The sequence below is a fragment of the Mastigoproctus giganteus genome, chromosome 9, assembly GCF_048544385.1.
Source record: "Mastigoproctus giganteus isolate SK-2022 chromosome 9, ASM4854438v1, whole genome shotgun sequence".
NCBI classification, from domain to species: Eukaryota; Metazoa; Arthropoda; class Arachnida; order Uropygi; family Thelyphonidae; genus Mastigoproctus; species Mastigoproctus giganteus.
Window position 1 is genome coordinate 185,384,146 of NC_143583.1, and position 13,185 is coordinate 185,397,330.

The 13,185-nt window shown below is 36.3% G+C and overlaps 1 protein-coding gene across 1 annotated transcript in view; it reads left to right on the forward strand.

Annotated features, from left to right (window-relative positions):
• Positions 1 to 13,185, forward strand: part of LOC150080941 (pseudouridylate synthase RPUSD2-like) — a 234,786-nt gene that overhangs the window by 135,112 nt on the left and 86,489 nt on the right. Inside the window, exon 7 of the mRNA XM_090380859.1 lies at positions 7,679 to 7,820. Within this exon, the coding sequence (XP_090236985.1) occupies positions 7,679 to 7,820 (142 nt within the window). The remainder of the gene's footprint in view (positions 1 to 7,678; positions 7,821 to 13,185) is intronic.

Below are 13,185 nucleotides of genomic sequence, written 5' to 3' on the forward strand. Positions count from 1 at the left end.
ATTAGTTAAATTATTAATTAAGCTAGTACGTAAGCTGAAATTTATTTTTATTTTGCTAACCTGTGGGAAATATTCTTCTGATTTTCACGCATCATTTAATTTTGTTAATTGGAGGAAGTAAAGTGCAAATTTGTGTTCTATATCTTTAATTTTATAGCCTATGGATAATATTTTTCCTATATTTGCTTATTAGAATAGCCGTTAATAGAATTAAAATTCATTTTGCAAATGTGATCTCAATGACCAGCGCTTACTACATATCATATGGTGAATGGTATTTTTTTTTGTAGAGTCCATTGTAAAGTGATTTGATCGTATATTAAATTAAATTACATATCGTATTTAGATTAAATTAGTTTTGAATAAATATTGCTGGAACAGACTTCCATCTGTCGTTATGGAAGTTGATAGCTAAAATAAATTCAAGGAGGAACTGGACAAACATTTAGAGGGAATGGTTGTGTGAAATTTTTTTTTTTTTTTTTTGGCTGATGCTACATAAGCTCATACGCTTGCTTTCTTGCATCACTGCAGGATGGAAGCCTCCTCAACAATTCATGTTAAGGAGGCTTCCATCCTGCAGTGATGCAAAAAAGCAAGCGTATGAGCTTATGTAGCATCAGCCAAAAAAAAAAAAAAAAAAAAAAAAGCATCATCATCATCTTGCATCACATGCCACTATTACTATGACGAAGTTTGTTGGGGGTTATAATGTCGGTGTGTTGTACTGTACTGTATATGTATTTTGTATCTACAATGCCAAAGTTGGACTTATGTACAAAACGGACTTACGTACGCAAGTCGAGGAGTGCCTGTATTTTATTACAGTTGTATTACCTATAAATAATAATGTTTGTGTGTGTGCTTATAGATGGCAGTTTTGTTGGAGGGGTAAACATGTTCTTTGCCTCCTACCTCGTCCTCTTTCAGTAATGAAAAAAAAAACAGTTGTAGTGTGAGTGTAGGTACAGTTTACTTGTGTATCTATTGCATATTGTTTGTTTCTTCTCTTAGCATTTTTTGAGCAGAAGCAAAGGAAGTATTTGAATCACCATGATGATTTCTTCTATATGTGTGAGCTGATTGATACCTAGCATCTTAAAAGGCTGCTACATAAACTAGAAGTTGCAGTTATTTCTGTAATCTTATTGCTGGATTGCAGGCTGAATAAGAGATAGGAGACAGAGGGTTATAATGAATGGCCAGCCTTCAGGGTGGATGCGTAGCAAGTGGGGTCTCTCAGGATTTAGTGTTGGTTCTTCTCCTATTTCTGATTTTCATAAATGATATTAACAAGAGTATCCAAGGTGAGATGTCAAAGTTTGCTGATGATTTGAAAGTGGCAAGGATGATTAGCAATCTGAGCCAGGCCACGTTGCTTCAAAAAGACTTTGATCAGTTGCATATATGGTTTGAAAAATAATGGCAATTAAAGTTTAATACTTCTAAATGTAAGGTTGTGCATTTGGGGAACAGAAATCCTGAGTAATACGGCTGATGGATCCTTGAAGGAACTAGGCATTGTGGCTCCTTTAAACTTTCCTATGTTTTTCTTCTTAAGTTGATGTCTATTGGGTTAGGGGAGTTTCCTTGCTTTTTTTTCACAGTTGTTGCATTCTTTAAATAGGAGACCATGCCTCTGTGTTTGCTTGGGTGTGTGTAGGCCCCCACTTATCTATTCTAGTCTATATTTTTAATTAGTTAATTAATTTTATTTGGTATTCTGATTTTTTAAAATTTTTATTTGAATAAAGGTAGCAGTTGTTATCTCTCTTGTATTACCTGTTACAGTTTTTTGCAACAGTTCCTTTAATGCAGTATAACAGTGTTTCATTTTGTAAATCATTTGATTGCGCCATGTTTAATATACATTTTAGTAAAAGAAAATTACCCACTTCATTTATCCATTTCTTCTAAAAACACAGATCAATAAGCATTTTTTAATGGGAGAAAAAAAATATGTGGACTAAATATCTTTGTATGCTGATTCCAAAGCTGTTTTTGGTTTTCCTCTAGCCTTCTAGTTCTTGTGATCAGACTAGTTATATGAACGCGATGGAACTGACTATACCACACTCACATACCTATTAAGCCAACCTACATGAATATAATTATTTATTTATTATAGTTTACACATTCATATTTATATAATTGTTTGAATATATCCATGTCCTTGTTATTTCATAATTTAATTATTCAAGACATATAAGTTATTGCAAATACATAATGTCTATGTAAGTAAATTAACTGAAGTTATTATAGTGGCATTGTTTTGTTACATCTCATACTGGGAATGCCTTCATCATGACAAGTTGGATATTTGCTTATACTTTGAATAAGTAACACTTCCCCAATAGAGAAGACTCGTTACTTATTCTCAGTGGACCACCACCCAGTCAGCTATTTCAAGGCTATTTGGCCCTACATTGGTGGGTATCCTGATTAAGTATTAAATTATTTTATTATAAATTGTTTTGGGTACAATCTGGTGAATTGCTTAAACACATCCATCATCATGCCTCAAAACTGTAAAAATCACCCCAACAAATTGTGTGTGTGTGTGTGTGTGTGTGTGTGTGTGTGTGTGTGTGTGTGTGTGTGTGTGTGTGTGTGTGTGTGTGTGTGTGTGTGTGTGTGTGTCTTTCCCAACTAAATTAAATCACAACAGCAGCATACTGGATGTTTGAAAAATTTACCAGTTATACTTTGGTTTCCTCTAGGTGATCAGAATAAGGTGTGGGCACCACATGTTATTTGTGCTGCTTGTTCAAATGGATTACATGACTGGTTGAACAAAAGGAAAAGTCGATGCAGTTTTCCATACCCATGGTATTGAGGAAATCAAAAGACTATGATGATCGTTACTTTTGTAATGAGAATATAACTGGATTATCAGCAAAGAAAAAAGCACAAGATTGGGTATTTAAACCTAGATTCAGTGATGGGATCAATACCTCTTGATGACAGTATGCCAATTCTAGTACCTCCACATCATAGACTAGATTCTTTGGAAGGTGAAATGGAATGAAGGTGGAATGGGCAAGCTTTGAGAACTTCAGCCGATTCCTAGTACATACTCGACAAAAGAGACATCGAAGCTGGAGCTGTTTACCCAAGATGAGTCAAATGACATCATGAGTCAAATAAAGCAGAAACACTTGGTTAAGAAGGTTAGAGTCTCATTATAAAAAAAGAAATCAATTGTTAGCAAAATTCTTTACAATTGAATGGTCTGTTTTGCTATTGCCATGATATTAATGGAGTTTTTAGAAAATTGTCACAAGTACATGTCTCATCTGTCAGGTGTCTTTTTGTTGACTCTTCATAACAAAATTTGAAAGCTGTTTGCTTGCATAATGGGAACTTAAAAAGTCATACACATTGAAATCACTTTTTTTTGCCCCCGCTGAAAAAGTTTCGGTATAACACTGACAGAACTTCATGATCTGTTCTAGCAAATTGTGTGCACTGCCTGGTGAACTTCATGTCAGCTTATACAATTATGCCTAGGTCAACTGCCGTGAGTTTGATGCTATCCAAATGGTGTCTTCTTCCAGGATTATCCCCATCCAAATGGTATGTTATTAGCATTAGTTGAGACATATGATGCAAGAAAGCAAGTTTATACAGCATCATCCAAAAAAAAAAAAAAAAAAAAAAAACTTTCCATTTCATCTATCCGGTCACTCCAAATGTTTGTCTAATTCAGCTTTAATTTATTTAAGCTATCAACTTCCACAACAACAGATGGAAGTCTGTTCCAGCAATCAACTACCTGCTGGCTAAAGACAAATTTCCACACATCCATTCTACAACTGTCTTTCCTCAATGTGAATCTATGCCCCCTCAGTTTCTTAATCTGAGCAGGCAGCAGTATCCCATTTGCATTGAGCCTGCTCCAACCATTCAAAGCCTTATATGCCTCAGTCAGATCACTCTAGTCTCCAGATGCTGCAACTTGCAGAACTTAAGCCTCTCTTGGTATGAGAACCCTTTGTTCCTCCCACCAATCTTGTTGCCCTTCTTTGTACTCGTTCTAGTAACTCTACATCCTTCCTAAAATGAGGCTTTGAGGCCTGTACGCAGTACTCAAGATGTGGCCTGACCATTGCCTTATACAAAGGGATGATCACCTCCTTGTCTCTGTTAGCAAAATTCTTATATATCATTGACAGAGCTCCATGATCTGCTCTGGCAGCCCGTCTGCACTGCTCAGAAAATTTAATATCTTACTGCACAATTATCCCCAGGTCTTTTTCATTCTCCACTTCTCTAAGTGTAGTACCACACAGTTGGTACATTTATCTTGGGTTGCTGTTACCCATATACAGTACTTTGCATTTGTCAATGTTAAACTTCAATTGCCACTTCTCAGCTCATCTGCCTAACTTTTCTAGATCCTATTGCAGTAGCATACTGTTTTTAGTGTCATTAACAACCCTGCCAACCTTTGTATCATCTGCAAACTTGGACATTAAGACTAATATACCTTCATCGATATAATTGATAAATAAACAAAACAATAGCCCCAGCACCAAACCCTCGGGGACTCCACTAATAACATTAGTCCACGTAGAGCAGTGTCCATTGATTACCACTCTCTGCCATCTCCCACTCAACCATCCCTTTATCCATTGCAGCAACTTGCTCTTAATGAAGGGCGCCTCCATAGCCAGGTGGGAAGGAGCAGCAGCATGCTTCTTGATTAGACCGGGATTCAAACCCTTCACCACCAAATACGGAGGATGCGGAAAGGTCAGGGAATGACCACCGCATATTCCCGGAGCAATATGGCCTTAGTTGCTAATGCTCATAAAAACCAAACAACAAGAAGCTCTTAATGACATACCGCTCCAATTTGTACAGCAGTTTTCCATGTGCAACGGTATCAAAAGCTTTCCTGAAATCCAAGTATGTGAAATCAAAGTTATTTTTTGTATGCAGTTCCTTTGTGACCACATCGTAGTATCCAATCAAGTTTGTACATTAGGCATCATCATTATAACAGCTGATATCGTGAAATCCTTTGCACTGAGTGCCTTCTCTTATAGGGATATTTATATATTAATTAAATAAATATTATATAATATATATTAATTAAAGTGTTCTATAAGTAAAATCATATCTCATTTCTATTCTCCTCCTCCTCTTAACAAACCCATGCTGTGTCTGAACTATTACTGCAGTCTTGTCTAGGTGATCCTGAATCACTTCTTTAACCAGTGACTCCATTATTTTCATTGGAACAGAAATTAAACTAACAGGTCTATAATTATTTGTGTCACCTTTTGATGAACCTCCTTTGTGAATTGGGGTTTGCACCTCTCCAGTCCATGGGGATCTCTCCTGAATCTAAGGATTCTCTCTTATTCTGGAATTATCGCTCTCCAAGTGGTATGTTATTGCTACCAGAATAGTATGTTATTTTGGGATATGGCTGACCAAATGTAATGTTATTTTGGGATATGGCTGACCAAATGTAATGTTATTCTGGAATTATTGCAGTACCCAAATGCAGTACTGTACAGTGAAATAATGATTCATATGAATCTGTTTTACCATTTCTGCTTGTATACTATTTGAAATAAGAATGTAGGGTCATTTCATTTTTTTTCCCAATCCTTTGACAACTTATTAATTGCTTGCTGGTTGTGCAGAATTATCTTTGGCTAATCTATTCATGGGATTAACAAGGCTTTTTAATCACCTCTAGCGTTTTCAATAATCGTCATATGGTGGAATGGTGTTTTTCTTCCTTTCTCAGAACAACCAAAATCTTTATTGTTATTTATTCTTTGATTTTCTCCCAACAACATTTAATGTTGTCACAACCCTTTATGTGCAAAATTTCATATGCAACATACTTAGAGCAACTGCTGATTTTTATGAAGTGGAAAAGTAATATGTCAGATGGAAGTAACAAGATTTTCTCCATTTATTGTGTTCTGCATTTGTGTAGTTTTTAATCATTGATTTGGATCTAGTGATAATATGAGGCTTTTTGGATTTTTATATAGTGTGCTGCAAGTTACATAAACCATTTTGTATCAAGGCTGTCTGCATTTCCAAACCACCACATTTTTACCTAGGAAAAGACTAGAAATGGGATATCTTATGATTTTACTATAAAGCATTTTTGATGCTTTCGCACTATACTTATACATAGTCTAGACATGATTTTACTTAAAGAACACTTTAATTAATTTATAATATAATATAATATATTATATACAGTAGACTCTTGATTTTTCGGGATAGATGGTAAAAAAAAATTCCTGGATAATCGATTTCCCAGTTAATCCAAAAATACAGTAAATCCCCGACATACGTAAGAGATATGTTCCAGGAATTCTTACATCGTCGAGTTTTACGCAAGTCGGGAATGACAAATAAAATATTGCTACTATATCCCTGATATGCCAAATTTTTAAAAACCACATATTATCCTCAGAAGAAAAATAGTTATATATTTTTAATTCGTTCAATTAGAAACTTTATCTGGGGACAGTGGTGAAGTAGCCAGAGTGGCACATAAGAAAAGAAAACATAAAAGGAAATAAAAAAGTATGATTTTGTACTGTCTTTTGTCTATGGTGTTTTTACACCGATATTATACAGTTTTTGTACTGTAAAAACCGATTTGTATTTCGCAGCCTTGGTTATTATAGTTGATTAGTTGGTGCTGATAGCTTCACCGCTTCTTGTATTCTGTCTTTCTCCTTTATTGTGTTTACCATTGCCACTAACAAATCTGAATTTTGCGCAATACTTGTTAATGTTTGGCCATTTTCATACATCCTTATTTTAATTTTCTGATCCAAATCGATCGCTTTCCTTTTCTTTCCTATTTTTTATGATGTTGATTTTAAATCTATAGCTTCCCTTTATTTTTAACAATGTCGCGTGTAGTTGGTCACCGACATTATAATGGTTCTTTAGAGATTTAACGGATGCACCGTTTTCAAACTTTTGAATAATTTCAAGTTTTTGTTTAATTTGAAAGCACAACTCTTGCGTTTGCCCATCATTTTCACGATTTCTAGACATAAATAGCGAAACAAAATTTGTCTTTTTCCAGTGTGACAGAACCCAACAATCAACGCAACACACTAAAACAAACTACCGTTTGGGCTCTCTCTCTTGCTCTATCTTTTTTTTTTTTTTTTTGAGGGGCAGATGTGAAGACAGCGGGGATTGCAAGATAATAGGCACACAAATCTTCCAATGCTGACTTATAATGCTGTTTCTTGTCCCTTGTTTACGACTTTGCTGCAAAATATCTGTTTATAGCTATTCTAGTTATTACTTGAATTTTGTGATTTCTGGTTGATTTTTTTTTTTTTAATTTGGAATATTGTAGTGTCCTGGTTAATCCGATCCCGGTAAATCGAGAGTCTGCTGTATATATAGTGTATTCTATAATATTTATTTAGTTAATATATAAATATCCTTATAAGAGAAGGAACTCAATGCAAAAGATTTCACAATGTCAGCTATTATAATAATGATGCCTAATGTACAAACTTTGGTTTTTCTTAAAATTCAACTGTGTAGTAATGATGCAATTGCACTAAACAATGTCATAAGAATACTTTAATTTACTGGCTTAAAAGCCTTTGAACTTTAAATTAACCATGCATGTAGGGCATTTTATTTTAACAATTCTGTTATTATTTAGTTGTTCACAGATTAGATCGTATGACGTCAGGATTATTAATTCTTCCAAGAACAATGAAAAAGTATCGTGAAATTAACAGCGAGATTTTACAAAGGAAGTTGGAAAAAAGGTATCTGTGTCGTGTGGAAGGCAACTTTCTAGAGTAAGTTTGACACATTGCGATTTTCATATTGTTTTCCTGGAATGAATATATACTAGTTGTACCCAATGCAAAAATTTCACAATTGATAGTAGAGTTTGTATTGTCTGATATTTTCAAGAAAATGTTTGGACAATTCATTGTCATCTGTATATAAAGGACTTATGTAAGGAAGCATTTTGGTTGCCGGCAATGAAACTTTACCATTTTGAAAACATGTATTAGTATTAGTAATGGCTACGTGGTGCAAGGAAGCCTATGGCTTATGCTGCACTAGCCAAAAAAAAAAAATAATAATAATAATAATAAAATAAAATAACAAAAAATACATAATAAAATAATAAGAATAATAAGAAAATTAATAATAATAATAACATTAAAAAAATAATAATAAGAAAATTTAAAAAAAATAATAAAAATTAATAAGAGAAAAGGAAATGGACAACCTATGCATTTCCCTCCTCCCTTAGGTAATTATCCAGCTAATCTTTGAATTTCCCCAGACTGTCAGCCTCTACCACCCATGTAGTAACTTATTCCAGTAATTTATAACTCGCTGGCTAAAATAAAACTTCCTGCAGTCCAGTCTAAATAACTCCCCCCCCCCGTAACTTTAAACTATGGCCCCTAGGTTCTAGAATCTGAAAATTTCATCCTTATTCATTTTGCTTATGCCTCTCAGCCTTAAACACCTCAATCAAGTCTCCTCTAAGGTGCCTAGTTTCCAAGCTCTGCAACCCAAATATTTGAAGTATTTCCTCATATGGATGCCCTTTTGCCGATCTCACCAGGTGAGTTACTTGTCTTTGGACCCTTTCAAGAAGAACAATGTCTTTCTTTAGGTGCGGTCTCCATACTTGAACACAGTATTCCAAGTGTGGTCTAACAATAGCCTTATATAATGGGATTATGATGTACTTATCCCTACTAGTGATTGTTCAATAAATCATCGAAAGGACACCACGAGCCCTCCTTGCAACCGGTCTACAATGCTTGGAGAACTTCATATCTGACTGTATCGTAATACCTAAGTCCTTTTTCTCCATTATTGGCTTTAGTTCAACTCCGCCAAGTGTATAAGTTATTTTGGGGTTACTGTTCCCCTGGTGCCATACCTTACACTTTGCTGGATTAAAGTAATGATGCCATTTTTCTGACCATCTTTGAAGTCTATCTAGGTCATTCTGAAGAAGCTCTGCTTGGTGGCAATCATTAACTACTCTACCAATCTTTACATCATCTGCAAATTTAGACATCACACCCTCTATCCCTTTATTGATGTCATTTATGAAAATCAAAAAAAAAAACAATGGTCCTAATACTGATCCTCGGGGAACCCCACTTCTTACATCAACCCAATCTGAGGAATAACCATTTATCACAGCCCTCTGCCTCCTGCCCTGATGCCACCCTGCTATCCATCTAAGAATTTTTCCCTGTGATTCCAACCTGTTCCAGCTTATAAAGTAACTGCTTATAAAGTAAAAGTCAAATACTTTGCTGAAATCCAAATAAACAACGTCGAAATTATTCCTTAAGTCCAGCTATTGAGTGACTTTGTCAAAATAGCTAACCAGATTAGTTAAACATGATTTTCCCTTTACAAAACCATGCTGAGTATCCTTCAGAATTCCATTTCTATCTAAGTGATCCTGAATACCATCCTTGATCATAGTCTCCATGATTTTCCCTGCTACTGAAGTTAGACTAACCAGCCAATAATTTCCCACTTCACTTTTAGAATTGCCCTTATGTATTGGAGATACATTGGCACTTTTCCAATCCAACGGAATCACTCCCGAGTCCAGTGATGCTCTCATAATTAGCCTCAATGGTTCAATACACTCACTTGCTGCCTCCCTTAAGATTATAGGGTAAATGCTATCAACCCCAGGAGCCTTACTGGCCTGTAGGCTCAAAAGTTTTTTCATTAAATAAACATGCGAAATTTCAGCATCATTAATTACATTTTTTTCAACTTCGCCCCCAGAATTTTTCATTGACATGAAGGGTTTTTCTTCTGTAAATATCAATTCAAAGTAACTGTTGAGTTCACCTGCAACTTCAGCTGGGATAGCTAATGTTATCCCACATCCATTACATAAGGGTCTGATCTGGTTTGTCCTTCTCTTCTTTGCATTTTTATATGTGAAGAATTCCTTACCCTCCCTCTTTGCTCTCTTTTCCAGCGATTTCTCATAATCTGCCTTTGCCAGCCTAACCTTTTCAGTGGCATTATTACAGATCGATTTGTAGCTGTTAGGCTTCAGTACTTTTTATTGCTCTGTAACTTTTCCATGCCTTCTTTTTCTGCTCAAATAATCTGGCAATTTCATTATTCATTCAACTTGGAATACTCCTCGTGGGGCGTCTCCGTAGCCAGGTGGGAAGGAGCAGCAGTGCGTAGTACACGCTTCTTGATTAGACCGGGGTTCAAGCCCGTCACCACCAAATACGGAGGATGCGAAAAGGTCAGGGAATGACCACTGCATATCCCGGAGCAATATGGCCTTAGTTGCTAATGCTCCTAAAAACCAAATAACAAACAAACAAACTCCTCGTGGAGTATTTTTTTAATGGTATAAATTCAAGGCTTCTGTGACTAATGTTTTAAAGGTATACCACAATTCAAGGCCCCAAGTGCCAAGCGATATTAGTGACCACAGCGCCATAGTGATTATCTAGTACGCTTTACTGTAAATACATTTCTCCTGAGTTTCGCAAGTCTGTTAACTCTTAAGTATCAGAATTAAATAGACCTATTCAAATAATATAACCTAGAAAGGAAAGCACCTTTCTTTAACTCCCTTTTTTTATTTTTAGTTCATACTAACCTTCTCTTCACTTGGATCACTAGGTGGCACCGCTCTTGCTTCCACGTGGTGGAGCTGGGAGGAAAAGACAATCTCCCAGGGCCAAAAAAGAGCACATCGTCATGAGTAAACCAAACTCTGATTTATCTGGGCTGCCAGATGCATCCCAGACATTTAAAAAGAAAGACAGTTTCAATGCAGGAACTGCCAAGCATCAGAAACCAAGACAGAAACTTATCCTAGTCCAACTTTCTTAATTGTCCACTCAACTGGTGAAAACACAGTTGGGAAACTTTCACCATTTATAGTCCAAAAGGAATTAAAAAGTAGAGCAGGATCTCCCAAGTCTGTGAAAAGACTAAGGTCAGAAGACATTCTCATAATCTGTGATTATGAGAAACTCTTTTCTGGACTACCAGTCACTGTGACATCCCACAGATCACTGAACACCTCTAAAGGAGTAATCTCAGACTGAGATTTACTAGATGTGTCTGAGAGCAGATACTAGAAGAACTTAAAGAACAAGGAGTTATTCAAGTAAAGAGAATCTCCACCAGGTAATCTGACCCCGACACGTAATCTGATTTGACGTTTAACACAGTGCATCGTCCAACATCCATTAAGGCCGGATATCCGGCATGCAATGTCAGAGCATTTATTCCAAACCTGCTCAGGTGTTTCCGATGTCAGAAGTACGGACATTCCCAGACAGCTTGCTGGGAAACCCCTACTTGTGCAAAATGCGGGTCAATAGAACACGACTGCGAAGCCTGTACTGTCGCTCAACCAATATGCCCAAATTGTAAAAAAGACCACACTGCCTATGCTAGAACATGTGAACGCTAGAAAAATGAAAAACTTATTCAGAAATATAAAGCAAACCATAATGCTTCCTATCAAGAAGCAAAGCAAATCATCTCACCTCCAACCCACCCAAACAGGCCAACATATGCCCAAATAACCAAAAAATACCAGACAACAGCAACACAAACTGAATTATCAGTACCGTCAAAAGAGTCTTTCTCAAATTACCTCAAAACTCTGTCAAACTGAAGCAGTCAATACACCAATATCTATTCCATGTGAAAAACTCCACTCCCCATACCAAGAATGCAAAGCAAAACAAATCAAAGCTCCCAGACATCAAGAGGAAATGGATATTAATGAAAAATCTACAGATGACGGTGTCCTATAAATTTTTGTCAAAGAAGACATGGGCATGGGAAAGCCTTTCTTTCCAAAAAAAGATAAAACAAGAATGAAAAACAGAGAACTTCAACAACACGAAAACATTCTGAAAGCCCAACAAGAAACTAATAATGAACACAATAATTCAGTGGAATTGTCATGGTTTCTGTGCCAATATTGATGATCTGTACGATATCACTTCTAAATACACACCAATATGTCTCTGCCTTCAAGAGACATTTAAAATCTCAAGATACACCAAAACTGTTTCAGTATAATATCTTTAGAAAAGACAGGACCTGCCAAAATATTGCGCATGGTGGTGTAGCTGTTTTAGTGAACCCGCATGTTCCTACCAAGCAGGTCTTGCTGAATTCTCCACTTAAGGCAGTAGCTGTCTGTATAGCTGCTGACATCCATATTACAATTTGCTCCTTGTACATTCCACCTAGTTATAACTTTCAACAAAATGATCTTGATAATCTCATAGCTCAACTCCCCACACGTTTCCTCATTCTGGGAGATTTAAATGGGCAATCACACACTATGGGACAACAACACCATTGATTAAAGAGGAAAAGTAATTGAAAAATGTTTAGATGATAGCAACCATCTCCTCCTAAATGATAGGTCACCTACATATATATACCTTCCTTCCGGAACAAATACTGCAATTGATTTATCTATCTGTATAGCAGCCCTAGACCCTACCCTAAAATGGACAATAAACAATGATCTACTGCACAGTGATCATTTTCCCATAAAATTGAATTACTAAACAAGCCCTCTTATCATCCTACTAAAATTCTGCAGTGACTCACTGATAAAGCAGATTAGCAGACGTATAAAAAACTAGCTAAATTTGACACAGAAATAATCCGAGAATCCCCAACTGATGAAGCTGTTGAACATGTCACAAAAACAATATTACATGAAGCAGAAAAAACCATACCAAAATCCTCTTCAGAATTGCCGATACACCCAAAAATCTGGTGGAGTGATGAATGTCGTCCAACTAAAAAAGAGCAAAGTAAAGCCTGGAATATATTTTGCCGCAGCCCAACAACAGCTAATCTTATCCATTTTAAACGTGCAAGAGCAAGGTATGTTAGATGCTGTAATAAAAAGTCAGCTTGGATTCGCTTTACTTCAACTATCAATCAAGAAACTCCTACACATAAAGCCGACCGGGCTAGCCGAGTGGGTAAAGTACCTGCCCGGCGACCCAAAGGTCGCGGGTTCGATTCCCGCCTCGGGCTTGGATCAAAGTACTGCAAAAACCTTGGGAGGTGCAATATGGCCACAGAAGCCGATGCGCCAACAACTACCAAATCAAAAAAAAAAAAAAAATCCTACACATAAAATTT